This window comes from Triturus cristatus, chromosome 4_2 (assembly GCF_964204655.1).
Source record: "Triturus cristatus chromosome 4_2, aTriCri1.1, whole genome shotgun sequence".
Taxonomy (NCBI): Eukaryota; Metazoa; Chordata; class Amphibia; order Caudata; family Salamandridae; genus Triturus; species Triturus cristatus.
The window spans coordinates 239,452,637-239,467,844 of NC_140586.1; the positions used below are offsets into that span (position 1 = coordinate 239,452,637).

A 15,208-nucleotide genomic window follows, 5' to 3' on the forward strand; every position below is an offset into this window, starting at 1 on the left:
ACTGATATGAATAGCGCTATACAACAAATGAAATGCATATGATAGGGGGCTACACACAGAGACATGAAGGCACTGTTGGAGGTTGGTAGCAATGGTATCTGCTGAAAAAGAGGTCATTGATGAGGCACCAAAAAAGACTTTCGCACTAGCGCGCCGCTAAAACACGATTGTGTCATGATGTCTCACTGACACTTACCTGGTCGCTGGTGATTCACTGGGTCACCGGTGGTGCGTGGCTGGCAGACTGGACACTAACGCTGCCTGGCAGGCTGCCAGCAGGCACGGTGGCAGTGGCTGGGCCTGGCCGCTGGCGGGCCTGGGGGCTGGACTCTGAGTGACTGGGGCTGGGGTGACTGGGGGGGGGGGGGCTGGAGTGACTTGAGCTGGGGCTGGAGCGAGGTGGGCCTGGGCCCGGGCCGCTGGGCCTGGGCCTGCTGATGAGTGCAGTGGTCTCAGACTCGTGTCGTCGTCTTTACTCGTCTCTCTCTCCTCAGTCTCACACTGTAAGTAGACGTGACGTCACGTCTTCACTGCCTGCGCGCTACTGCACAGTACTGTGTGAGTGTGACTGCTGCCTGTGCAGTGCTCCACGCTGGCCCCACACTGACTCCGCACAGTCACTCGTCGTCATCAAGCAAGCAGACAGACACACTACTCAGACAGACTCCGTTAGATCACGCTGCTCACGCACCGTGACGCCAGCATAGAGAACCGCAGGGGCTGGCCCAAAAATGAAACCCAGGGCCGTCATTGGTAGCGTTTTCGCGCACTACTGGATTGACGGCCTTGGGGAACCCCACATTGGCCCACACACGACGCATGTGCAAAGTGCACTGAACGCGACGGACTCCTCAGGACCTCGAGGTCGGCGCCCGCCAATCCACAAAATTGCGCACAAACTTTCAAATATAGCCCAAAAAGTAGCCCCCCGCCAGGCATGGTTTTTTCCCGCACAACTGGGAAAAAAGTCGCCCAATTGTGCGGGAAATAGCCCAATCTGGCAACATTGCCAGTGCGCCGGAAGCGCTCCGTTGATGCACACACAGTCCACTTCCGCTCCTCCAGGCCAAAGACTGAAGGGCTCAGCACATTCAGACCTGTGGCCGTGTCTGGAGACATCCAACTGCACTCCGCTTTCCTCCAAATACAAGCAAAACACTACAGGGCATGTGGAGGTAAACGGTGATCGAGGACACGTCACGTGACCTTTCGGTGTAGGGTCTCAGAGGTCAAGACCTGAGTCTGTAGCTGAGGCAGCCGCTTTGACAGGGGCTTGGACTGTTTACCTTCCTACCACACGAATACATGTAATTGAACACAACCTCTCAAATGGTACATTTGTTGGCCCATTTGAAATTTACACCGAGAGGCACAACTAGTGTAATTTCAAGAATTTCTTGTAAAGCGTTTGTGGTGCGTTTGTCAGGCAGTTATTTCTGGGTGGTTATGGCTGTAACTTGAGTAATCGTGGCCAAGTCTCTTGCCTCGTTTCTCTTAGCTGCCAAAAGTGGAAACCCTTTTAAAGCAGTGGGCGGCTATTCAGCACAAAAAGGATTGAGATCTCAGATATAACACAAATCACCCTGACATGGGCACACCTCTTCATGTTGAATCCCCTGGGAGCGCGTGCATGAATGTTTTTGCCCAAGTTCATTTTCTCTATGGGCACACATCTTTCCCCTGTGCCCTAGCTACGCCGCTGGGTTGACTACATCATGCGGCTAGAAAGTCAAATTATGCAGCATACCATTGCACATTTTTTGATAGTATTACTTCATTGTTTTGTCACTTTTAGACGTTCCCTTACCACTGTGTGAACAAAGGTTTCAACTCGTTAGCACTGGCGTAATACCCAAATACAGCAATAAGCAGCTGAAAAGTGACCGGTCAGCCTATAGTATTTTTCACAACCAACACACTCCAAAGGCCACAACCTCAACCATGTCTTCTGAATGTAACCATCAATCAATGTACACCACCCTTACCCATGGTCTGGACCAACCACGTTGCCATCCCAGTCTCCCTGCTCGGGATCCTACCACCAAGCCAAGCTCAACACAAAAGAGAACATCAAAACTTCAGATCCTTCAAAGGCTTCTCTGTAGGCAACCAATACTTCAACTTAGCTCTCACCCTATCAAATCCACATCAGACTCTAGCACCCCTTTAAAAGTTAAAATTGGGTAAGCTATGTGAATATCCATGGCCCAATTGCAACACCCAAGTGCAGGCCAAAACCTTCAGCTCCTTAGTACTCTAAACACCTTGCTTGAAAATAAAAGGGACAAGAGCTACTCCACAAACAGCAGAATAAAACCATGTCATGCTTATAAGGTGTCTCCCACTCCTCCTCACTTAGGACAGACTAACAAAGCAGCTGAGCTGCTATTCGATGGATAGTGAAGACTAAAGTAGACCTGAGTGTACCCACTTTGCTTAGCACTTGTGTTTTAGGAAGGCATCAGTGCTTTAAATGTGCAGGTACTGAGTACCGGAACTCTTTTATTTTTAGACGTAGAGTGCATGCACTTCTCAAAAGTGACGTAATACGTTTAATTCGAGAGTACCAGCACTTCTCAAGAGTGACGTAATACGTTTAATTTGAGAGTACCGGCACTTCTCAAGAGTGACGTAATACGTTTAATTGGAGAGTACCGGCACTTCTCAAGAGTGACGTGTACGTTTAATTACAGAGTACCAGCACTTCTCAGAAACAAGCAGGTACTCTGCTCTTCAATTTTTCCATTTCTAGTTTTGGAAGGCATAGGTAGGTAACATGCCTCAAGTTACTGTACATTTTTCAAGGATGAGCACAGGAAGTGATTCGTTTTTGCTTGTTTTGACCTAAGTAAGTTCTTTCACACCCAATTCCAGAGCTCAGCTTAGCAGCAGGCTGCCTGTGGAGGAGAAGTTGTAAGCTTAACCTGACTATTAGCGGCGATACTATGTGTCTCTCTGACCTCTTTTAGGTGCTTGCCGTCCTTTTTCCCCAGTACCACCAAGGGGGCAGCAATCTGAAGGATAGCCCCGGGCGCCACAAGCTCTAGCTACGCCTCTGTAAAAGAGGCAGGTTTACAAAAGCCAGTGGTTAAAAGGGGCATACCAATGACCCATTGTATTTATTGGAAGCTATAGTTCTTTTTAGACAGCTGCACAGTCAAACTTGGACCTAAAACTTTGAATGGATTTGTCTTTACATAGCCAGCTCCTGTATCAAAGATACTGGAACTTTTTGTGCAGGTTAGCATTTACAAAGCAGACATTTTTGAATTCACCACACAAGCATATTTAAACCATTTTGTTTCTTTGCAGGTCGAAGCTGGTGGGTCCCCCTCTAGAGGCACTGTGCGGTCATCTTCTACTTCAAAGGACCAGTCTCCATCCTGGGCAACTGGCCAGCCCCTCCTAAGGACTACTGACCAGACTCCCTCCAGAACCCCACACCGATCACTATCCCGATCCTCAGACCAGTCTACATTCAGGGTGTCTGAACAGTCCCTCTCAAGGTCATCTGACCGCTCCCCTTCTAGAGTGAGTGACCAGTCTCTGTCCTGGGCCTCTAGCCGATCTGCCTCCAGAACCTCTGCCCAGCCTCCCTCTCAGACGACTGGACGGTCAACCTCCAGGACTGCTGGCTCGTCTACCCCTGTGACCACTGGCAAGTCAGGTTCCAGGACTTCTGACCGCTCCCCCTCCAGAGTATCTGACCGGAAGCCCATGAGAACCCCAGATCAACCTCTGTCCAGGATAATTGGTCAGTCTCTTTCAAAGGTGTCTGACCGTTCCCCCACCAAGGCATCGGACAGGTTGCCCGCCAGGACATCAGACCGGTCTCCCTCAAGGGTTTCTGACCGCCCCTCTTCCAAGACATCAGACCGGACACCCTCCAGAACATCAGATAGGTCCCCCTCCAGAGTGTCTGACCGGTCTCCTGCAAGGAACCCTGAGCAGCCACTTTTCAGAACAACTGGCCGATCTCTCTCTAGGAATGCAGATCAGTCAACCTCGAGGGTGTCTGACCGTTCCCCCTCCAGGGTGTCTGACCATTCCCCCTCCAGGGTGTCTGACCGCCCCCCCTCCTGGGTGTCTGACCAGCCCCCCTCCAGGGTGTCTGACCGGCCCCCCTCCAGGGTGTCTGACCGGCCCCCCTCCAGGGTGTCTGACCGGCCCCCCTCCAAGGTGTCTGACCGGCCCCCCTCCAGGGTGTCTGACCGGTCCCCCTCCAGGGTGTCTGACCGGTCCCCCTCCAGGGTGTCCGACCGATCTCTTTCCAGGACCCCTGAGGAACCACTTTTCAGAACAACTACCCGGTCTCTCTCTAGGACTGCAGATCAGTCAACCTCAAGGGTGTCTGATCGATCCCCCTCCAGGACGTCTGATCGTTCCCCCTCCAGAACATCTGACCGATCTCTTTCCAGGACCCCAGAGCAGCCACTTTTCAGAGCAACTAGCCGGTCTCTCTCTAGGACCGCAGATCAGTCACCCTCGAGGGTGTCTGACCGATCCCCCTCCAGAGCATCTGACCGGTCCCTCTCCAGAGCATCTGACCGGTCCCTCTCCAGAGCATCTGACCGGTCTCCCTCCAGAGCGTCTGACCGATCCCCTTCTAGGGTGTCTGACCATTCACCCTCAAGGACCTCTGAGCAGCCACTTTTAAGAACTGGCCGTTCACTCTCACGGACCTCAGGCCGGTCCCCCTCGTGGGTATCTGACCGATCTCCCTCCAGAGTGACTGACAGGTCACCATCAAGGACCTCTGAGGAACCACTCTTGAGAACTGGCGGGTCACTCTCCAGGACATCAGATCAATCCCCTTCCAGAGTGCCAGATAATTCCTCTTCTAGGATGTCTGACAGATCTCCCACCAGGGTGTCTGACCAGTCCTCCTCCAAGATGTCTGACTATTCCCATTCCATGACATCTAATCAGTCCACAACAAGGATATTTGACCAGACTCCTTCAAGGACGTGTGAGCAACCGCTTCTCAGGCGAATGGGTCGCTCTCTTGCCAGGATTACTCATCAGTCAACCTCTAGAGTGTCTGACCAGTCCCCCTCCAGGACATCTCACCACTCCCTGTCCACAGACCCTAACCTTCCGTCCTCTAGGTCACCTGCCCAGCCCCTCTCTAGAGCATTCAGTGCTACTCCCTTACGACAACCTGACAGGAACCTTTCTGACCACTCAGGTGTGCCCCCACCCGGACAGTCTGAGAGCTTGTTGGCAGAGCGATCCCAATGGAACAATGGTGACTTTGAAGAGAGACTCCTCTCCCAGCAGGCCGCGCGGCGGGACTCTCAGCCATCAGATGGAGTACTCTATCAGCAGACAAGGGAAGCGCTATCACAATCACTGGAGAGACCTCCATCACGACAATCAGAACACAAGGAGGCGGCTCAGTCTCAAATGAGCATGGAGAATATTGACAAGGTATTTTTCTACCTATAAGTGTAAAAAGCATTGCTTGATGAGTATTTCTCTCCATGGTCACAGCCTGTTCCTTCCTCCAGATCTCTACACAGTCCAAGCCTGTCCCTCCCAGAACTCTTGAACATCTATCTACAGCCACAACCGGTCACTGCCTGAACATCTTTCCACAGCCTGTCACTCTCTGAATATTTCTCAACACTCCTGAGTATGTCACTCAATCTGTTCAGCCTGCCACTCCATAAAAGTAGTTGTTTTTAAAAGCACATCTCTCTGTAGACAGTGCTTTAAGTGGACTTTAAAATGTGAGGGGTAAAAATGGGAGTAAGAAGCATAACTAGTAATGTTTGAGAGACGTGGCCTCTCTACTTGTTTAATACATGTGTCCTAGCACCACTTATTGTCCTCACTGTCCTTGGTCCTTATCCACCTACTCCTGGAATGCCTGTTCCTCCTGTTCATCAAGTCTTCATGGTCCTGGTCTTTGTTATCCTCCTTGTTCATGTCTCTATGCACCCCAAGTATTCCAGAGTCTCTTAGTGGTCCAGTCCTAGTTCACCTGGTAGCCCTAGTCCTAAGGATCATAGTTCTCATAGTCCTCCTTCCCCTGGTCCTGCTTGTCCTTCTGGTCAAAGTCTTCCTGATCTTCCTTGTCTTGGTCCTCCTGGCCGTGGTCCTCTGGGTGCTTTTGGTTGTGGTGATCTTGATTTTTCTTCTATTCCTGGTCCTCCTACTCCTCCTGTTCTTCTTTTTCCTTGTCCTGTCCCTCTATTCATCCTCTTGGTCTTTGTGGTGGCTCCTTTTCCTCCTGGATTTCCTTCTGGTTCCCCTTCCCAATGCCCTCCTCATACTGGTTCTCTTGGTGGTAATGGTCATCCTAGTGGCCCTTTCTCTTGGCCCTCTTTCTTCTGATCATGCCTGAACTTCTTGTCTTGGCCCTTTTGGTTTTCTTATCCTGGTCCATCTAGTTCTGGTTCTCCTGGTCCTGATCCTCCTGGTGGTCCTGCTCCTGATTGTTCTTTTGCTTCTGGTGGTCCTGGTCTTCCTGGTGGTCTTAGCTCTCCTGCTAGTCCTTGTCATCTGTTTTCTAGTCATCTTGGACCTTTTGATCCTATTGGTGTTTCTGCCCCCCCTGATGGCCATGGTCCTCTTAGTGATCTTGGTCTTAGTTTTCTTAATGACCCTGGACATCTTTGTGCTGTTTTTTCTTGTTGTCTTACTGGTTCTGGTTCTCCTTGGCGGCTTGGTCCTCTTGAGTTTGGTTCTACTGGTTTTGGTCAACTCGTTTTTGATCTGCTTGGTACTCCTGGTGACCCGGTGTATATAATTTGGTATTGTTAGTCCTTCTGGTGGTCCTGCTGCCCCTACCTCCTCATCCTGGCTCTCCTTCACCTGTTCTTTTCATCCTACTCCTGGTCTTCCTCCTATTCTTTATCCTCTTGGTCTTGCACCTCCGACCCATCTGGTCCTGGTCCCCCTATCCTGCAAATGTGGTCCTGGTCTTTGTCCTCCTGGTGTTTCGGGTCCATCACCTGGTTTTGGCCCTTCTTGGCTTTGGCCCTTCTCACTGTCCTGGTCCTCATTGTCTTGTTAGATGTCCTTTTTGTCGGCCTGCCGTTTCTCATCCTTCAGGAGGGCTTGGTGCCTCTTCTTCCATCCCCTCCTTCCCTCCCTGTTTCCTCCTTCTAGTTCTCCGTCATCACTCTTTCATCCTCCTAGCTCTCATCCTCCTGGCCATGTGGACCTGATGGTCCTAGTCCATGCCTTCCTGGTGGCACTGGTCTTCCACCACCTCATGGTCATGGTCCACCTAGTCTTGGCTATCCTTTCTTGCCCCTGGTCCACCTAGTCCTGGCTTTTCTGGTCCTATGATCTGGATAATCCGTGTCGGCCTGTTGTTGGTGCTAATGGTGATCCTGGTAGGCCTTATCTTCCTCCACCCTGGCTTGGTCTTCATCTTTCACCTCAAACCAGTTGCCCTAATCCTGTTAGGCTTGGTCCTAATGGTCCTGCTTTGCCTAGGCACAATCCTATATTCCTGATCTTCTTGGTGGTGCTGCTATTGGTCTGCCTGATGCTTCTAGTGTTAATGGTCCCCCTTGTGGTCCTGGTTCCTCTCCTATTGTCCATTCTCCTCCTCGCCCTTGACTTCATCCTCCTGAACCTCTTCCTCATCGTTTTTGTTCTACTTCTCATGGTGGTCCTCCTCCACTTATCCCCCCCCCCACCCCCAACCAGACCCTCGCAACAACTGAAGTCTCTGCTCGGTACGACCTCTAAGCAGAGGCGGACAGAGAAGACTGGAGCACCTAGTGTGATGCCTCAGCCACTGGTGCGATGCAACCACGACATTGCGAACATTATCGATGAGGGAGACTCGTAATGGGCTCGCCCAGCCCTTCGCAAGGGCAGGCAAAAATACTGTATTGCTATGAGATTAGCACCTCAGTAACCAAGCCCATCACCGGTTATCATGAGGATGGCACTGCTAAATGTCACTGAAAAGCATAATAAGGGCACAGTCTGCTCAACCATACTGGTGCTGAAAGTAGGGCTCAGTTTCCATGCGTGATGATCTCACAGAAATGTTTCAAATGATCCAGTTAGTGATGCATGGTACTTGGCAGAGCTGTGTTAGCTGTGAAGAGGTACTTGGTGAGAGGCCAGCGTTTGTCCCGAAGAGGGTTGGTAGGCAGGGGCTTTAGAATACAAAGGGTCAGTTGTACTAACAACTGGTTTGCAAATTGTACACCAACGTTTTGCAAATCGATTCTGATTTTGAAAATCTATTCTGACTTTGTGAATCAAACTATGTACTAATACGTCAGTTCTCACAATTCCTATTCCAAGTGGGTTGCAATCCAACCAACCTCATGAATATTAATACGGTAGGTCATAAATTGTAAGTCACTCTAAAGAGACCATCGCAGGGATTGTGGCCTGCTAGGGTCAGCATACCACAATGTCTGTGATCGCATTCAAATAAACTTTTCTTAATGCTGTCCATTTTCCTAAAAGGAAAAGGGCTGTGTTTAAAAAGAAAAGTTTACTGTTTTAAGTTTTGTATGAGAGTTTGCAGTGGATCTGTGGACCACTGCTTACTCCCCAGCAAAATTCTTTTCATTCACAAAGAGGAAAGGGTCCCAAAAAGGCCCCTTTCTTTTTATGAATGATTTAGTGGTTGCAAACGGAATTACGGTCGCAAACCATTAATCCATCTGGTACCGAACCACAATTAGAAAGGGATGGCCTAAACATGTTGCTTCCAAATTACAATTCGGTATCCACTTCTAAACCCATTTTACGATTAACTAAGCCTTACCCAAATCGCAAAATGGGATTAGTTAATACCAAAAAGCCCTTATACGGTTGCAAGCCCTCTAAATTTGCGAACCACAGTGTTTGCGACAGCAAAATGGCTTATTACATCTGGCTCATAGTTTGTTGGTAAAGACTGCTTTGGAAACACGATTAGACCTTTAGAGAAGCCAATCAGGAAGAATATGAATAATGTAAGTGATGCAGCCATAAACCAGCAGCGGACCAGTTGCAGGAAGGCATCCTTCAGACTGTTTAATGGCCATTCTACCTCTAAGCCAATAACTACATTTTTGTATTTTTTACGTTTCTGTATTTTTATTCTGAGCAGGAGCCCATCAAAAGAGAGCTGAGTAGGAATTCATTCCAACCCCTGTTTTTTTGTTTTGCCAGTTATCCGCGCCAACAAGAAACAGTCGACCTGAAGTCAGGGTTTTCTGCAGCCCCTGCCTGTCCCTTTCTGTAGAATAAAGTCCCTTTATAATAATATTTCTTCAAAATACCGTGTGATTACTGCAATTCAAGATTTAAGAAAACTGAAATGAAGAAGCAAGAATGACAAAAGTTAACTATGCAGAAAAATCCTTTTGAAAATAGACACAAATATTGTAGGAGCAATAACAGGACCCAGTCAGGTACAGACAACTGATGAATGTGAATTAATAGAAAAACGAGAACTGAAAATCCATATAGAAGGAAACAAAATCATAGAAAAACTATTTTAGGGAAAGACAATCTTAAGGAAATACAAGAAACTCGAAAAATAAAGCAAACATTTTAAAGGAAAGACAATTTTTGGGAAAAATTAAAAATTACATTAAAATTGGGTGGAGTTTAGAGGTAGTGAGGATTTTTTGGGTTGTGGGATGAGTTATGTTTAGCGGTGATGTTTTTGTTTATGGCTCAGGGATGGGTGAGTTCTGGCTTAGAAGTTTTTTTTTTTTTAGTTTCAGGACAGGTGGAGTTCAGAGGTTGTGTCTGGGTTGGATGGTATTTAGGAGTGGGTGTGGGCTCAATGTATTAAAAGCATCCAAAGTAACTGCTTGACAATGTAAATGATATAAAACCGAAATAACGTCCCCTAAAGAAAAGTACTGAAATAAGCACCACCAAGGAAAATGTTTCTGAAAGTGAGACCTGCAATCATTACATTTACACCTTAAAAAAGAATCATACGTAAGCCAATTTCGAGAAAAATAGGCATTCTGTGAATTGGTTTCTATGAAATGGTAAATGTCATTCATCCTGCAAATTTCCATTAAACGGTTTAGGTGACATGATTTCTCAGTAATAGTTTTTGTATGTTATCACATACAGTCACAGGCAGTAGGTAACAATGGTGGATGCCTGCACCATATCTTAGAAACAACTTGCATCTGGCTAGTTAGAAGTCACATTTCCAATAGAAGACGGGCTGAGTAAAGCATGTCCCTTTTATATTTTGAGAAGTAGATACAGAAAAATTACTAAAAAATACAGCCTCAACTGGCAAAAAGAAATACTTTCTGTTGTTATAGAAAGGCAGAATGAGCAGGATATGAAAAACAAAAATAAGAGACGAGGTGAGGCACGGTACAATAGTTTTTACCTGTTTAAAAAAAGAGGATTGTGTGTCCAAATGCTATACCCTTTTTTTGTAGGGTTCATTGGAGATTAATCTTTATAGTGGCTTTTCCCTTGATTGTTTTCACATAGCACTTCTCTCTACCACCATGGCCTGTTTCGAGCTGCAGAGGTAAGTCTTGTGTGAAGAAAATCTCACCGTCACCCCAGTATGTTCCTCCTTGCCATACTAATTCTTGTTTTAACATCTCTCCCAGCCCATCCTTTTCTGTAGAAGCAGTTGTCATTACAAGAACATCAGACTATAGTCCTAGCCTGTCTCTCTACATCCATTATAGTCTAGAATATCAAGTAGGGAATATTGAGTTACTAGAATATCACAGCCAAAGTATACAGGACTAAAATATTGAGGAGGTAAGTATATAAATAGATATGGAATTAAGATATTCCCTACTCGATGTTCCCTGCCTCCACCCTCTACACTTAAGATGTCAGACCGTTCTCCAGATTCAGGTGGGAAGCAGATAAAATAATGGGTTCAATGGGCTCAAGGGTTCAATGTGAAACTTTCCTGAGTAATTAACAGTTTGCCAGGAATTTAGGGTTGATACATTTCAGTGACTAATTCATGAGCTTTTACTTCCATTTTTTAGACGAAATAATTTCTGGAAATCCAGTGCCTAGCTCTGATTTTTTCTCTTCCTTTTTAAAACAAGGAGAACCCCCACCTCACATTACTACTGTGACAATCCAAACCTAAACCTCTCATTTTCCTTTTAGGTTCCCTTTACCTAACTGTAAACTTAACACTTTCCATAATTCAAACCTTAACTGTAACCCTCACTCCTACTACCTCTTTCATTTTACTTAACATTTACGCTATCTCTAAATATAACATCAGCGCCCAAAGCTTCAGAGGAGAGCATTTATCTTGCCCACCTCCAGGCTCCCCTTTCCATTTTTTAGGTCGAGCCTAGCACAGCGCGCATGTGCTGCTCTAGGAGAAGGCCTATTGGAATCACTTCAAACTTTCTGCAAACTTGTGCCTGTGCTGTCCGATTTTCCACACATGCTATTGGCCTTTGCGTGTGCCTTTCAAAAATGAAAGCACGCAATTGGCCAAAGGCGGGTGCATGTCCCACCTTTTCTGAAAATGTTTACTCCCACAGCGTTTAGCTGTCGGGAGCGAGCAGCGTCGGGCAGCATGCCATCTGTTGTGGATCATGTTTCATTTCAAGACCTTGCAGCTTTCCTTACATGGCACGTCCCCTCCACCCCGGCCAAGGGACAGACCCCACCGCCACAAGAGTGCACGCTTCTTTTTCCAGCACTCGCATATCATCTATGTCAGCACACTCTTCCTGCACCGTTATCTTTGTATTAGTATGTTATTGTCAAGACATTTGCTGTACTCTGTAGTTGGCCTCTATAGTCTCCTCTTTTTCGGTGCCATCTTAAAAATTGACCGCACCTTTTAACATTAGTGTTGTTTCATCACCATGGTGAGCGCTTCCTTTCACACCTATGCGCAGCTGTGGTGCGTACTACCTTTGACATCTCTGCAAAGTGCACAGCTGTGGTGCATGTTTCCTTTCCCCACATTGCTTTTGGCGCTCGCTCGATCCAGGGGGTAACGCAGGCCCTTGCTGGGGGCTTAATTTAAGCCATTGTCTGCCGGTGTGCACATGGGCACTTAATTATTAGTACTTGCTTTTTGTGCGTGCTTGCTGGCACCGGCTGCTAAATAATGCCTCTGCTTAGCTGTGGTGCGTGCTACCTTTCACATCTCTGCACAGTGTACAGCTGTGGTGCATGCTTCCTTCCCCCATTGCACAGTACACAGCTTAAAAATTGCCTGCACCTTTTAACATTCAAGTTTTTTCAGCACCGTGGTGCGCGCTTCCTTTCACATCTCTGCGCATCTTTGGTGCGTGCTACCTTTGACATCCCTGCACAGTGCACAGCTGTGGTGCGTGCTTCCGTTCTACTCATTGCACAGTACACAGCTTAAAAATGGACCGCACTTTTTAACATTCACGTTTTTTCAGCACCATGGTGCGTGCTTCCTTTCACATCTTTGCGCAGCTGTGGTGCGTGCTACCTTTGACATCTCTGCACAGTTGTGGTGCGTGCTTTTTCCCCCCTATTGCACAGTACACAGCTGTGGCGAGTGCTTCCTTTCACCCCACTGCACAGTAGTGGCGTGTGCTTCCTTTCACAACACTGCACAGTGCAGATATGTGGTGTGTGCCTCCTTTAACCCCAGTGCACAGCTGTGGTGCGTGCTTCCTTTCACCCCACAGCACAGTGCACAGCTGTGGTGAGTGTTTCCTTCACCCCACTGCAGGTGCCCCCTCCATCACACACACGTGGTTCTCCCGTTTTCTGTTTAATAAACAAATTTCACACACAGATGCCCAGGTTTCCGATGTTAGCATTTGCAAACTCACTGGACCTCGCAGCTTTTCTTACAAGGCGCATACCCTCCACCCCGGCCGAGGGACAGACCCCACCACCATAAACTGGATTATAAAGCGCCCTGACAGATGCACCAAGGCGCTGGACCTTGCAGCTTTCCTTACAAGGCGTGTCCTTTCCACCCGGCCGAGGGACAAACTCCTCCACCACAAGCTGCTGTGATAGTATGATAATATTATTAATTTTTATTATTACTAGCAACTTTGGCATTGACATTATGGCCCTTTCTTACACTATTTGTTAGTTTTTAAATCATCAGCAGCAACATTTGTGCCCCTGTGCTACCCAGACAGGAAGCACACCAGTACCGCCACTGTAACAGAAGGCAGACCCACCACCCCTCCCACACTTCCAACAGACGGCTCTACAGTAAACAGTCTGTGTATTGTTTCTTATCGCTGCAATGAATTTATCTCCCTTCACTGGCTCCTCACCCGCCCCCTTCACTCTTCCCTTCTCTCCCTCCCATTGTCTCCTCCCAGAGATTGGTGCAACAGACGTAAGTGTTTAGGCTCTGTTAATCTGCAGGAACGTTAATACCCTTAACAGGCCCACGCTGCCACCATTATTTTATTTTTCAGCTACACTGATTATATTGATATGCCAAAACCATCCAAACATCCAACAAGGTGCCTACTATACAAAATAAAGGACAGGGAGCATTAAAAGATGTTTTGTTTTTGGGAATATTGTTAAATAGTTTTCCGTGGGAGGCCTGCACCCGGGGACAGTTCATAAGCACCAGTTCAGCTACACAACATCGGCATAACTCATCACCACAACATCACTCAGCACCACCTCAGCATCACTCAGTACCACCTATGTATCATTCAGCATCACCACGGAACCAGCGCACCACCACTTCAGCATCACCTCAATATCATTCTGGATCACCTGAGCATCACCTCCGCCACTACTCACAACCACCTCAGCATCACTCTACACCACTTCAGTTTGGCATAAAAATTTGACATCTATTAATTCTCCACAAAGAACTCTCCACTACTCCTATCTAGTTAAAATACTATTTCACAACATCCACCCTCCCGTTGTTTATATCCCACACCTAACAATAAAAACTATAACAAAAATGAATTAAACAAGCAAGGAAAAATTGACAGCATTGCATAATCAAATAAACTAGAACACATTTTTTGTATTGATTTTGTTTTTTAGTACAATACTTCAGTTGTATATAATGTTTTTTCGGTTGGATATAAGGTGACAGAAATAGTTATAACTTTTTTTTTTATAACTTATACATTTTCAGCATGTTGCACACCATTCTCAATGCTCTTCAACACATATTAAAAACGTTAACAAAGCCAATAGCTCTGTCTAAACACTTATAACACCTCAAAGGCAGGACCTATTGGCTATGCCAATGCTTGTTTAAATTAAGCCACTTAGCCAATCCAGTCCTACTGTAGATTCGACTGGAAGCACTGCTGTTTTTAACCAATTTTTTTAAACTAAAGGCAAATGAAGCCTTTATTAGGCTTTACACACTTAGGGCCCGATTCCTTTTCGAGCAGGAAGGGCTCCGACCATTGGTCGGAGCCCTCCTGCCCGCATCGTACTCTGCTGTACAGATTCCCTTCTGACCGAGCCATTTCGATGGGCTCGGTCAGAAGGGAATCCGATTCGGTTTACCGAATGGCTTCCAACTGGCTCAGAGAACCCGTCTGCCATCCGGAAACCCTGCAGTGATCCCCGGCCGGCTCTTTCCGGCCGAGAGATTACAATGGCAGTGTCCCACTGCCTTCTTGTGTAGGCCTTCCGGCACAGAAAAGCATTGGGAAATAGCTTTGGGGACCCCAGCAGGACCCCCATGAGTACAAGGCCACCTAATGTCAGCCTAGGGGACACCTATGGGGCCTCCTGTTGATCCCTGCACCCTGTGGCAGGCACCTTGAGGTGCCTGCCACCGGGTACAGGGATGAACTCCACCTCTGCTCTTTTCAATGAGAGCATGTATTCCATTCGGAATGCATGCTCCCATTGAAAAGAATAGGCATGCGAGCGAACAGGGTTCGGACGCATCCTACTTCCAGGGCTGGAACCGAAGACAAGAGAACGTTCGGTTCCAGCTGAGTAAAGGATGTAGACTTTGTGAACAGCTTAATAGGATGCTTCAGAATAGAATGTACACCCTCAGGTCTTAGAGAGTCCGGGGGCACAAGTGTCATATGTGATTTAAAATGGGGCAACCGCCTTGTATTGCCACATTGAGGAGGCAGAAAAAAAATATATATATATATATATATATATAGCTAATCCACTTACAGTTCTGCTTGAATTCATAAAGCCAATGAGTTAAAAAATGTACATAAAAACATCTAGTGTATAATTGCATGTTACTCTATGCGCTGCTGCCTGGTGGAGGGGGCGGGGACAATGTACAACCTTTGGGGAGTTGTTT

The 15,208-nt window shown here is 47.2% G+C and overlaps 1 protein-coding gene across 1 annotated transcript in view; it reads left to right on the top strand.

The window, feature by feature from the left end:
* Positions 1-15,208, top strand: part of TRIOBP (TRIO and F-actin binding protein) — a 422,974-nt gene that overhangs the window by 152,006 nt on the left and 255,760 nt on the right. The window contains exon 10 of the mRNA XM_085601384.1: positions 3,313-5,430. Coding sequence (XP_085457510.1) covers positions 3,313-5,430 — 2,118 coding nt within the window. The remainder of the gene's footprint in view (positions 1-3,312; positions 5,431-15,208) is intronic.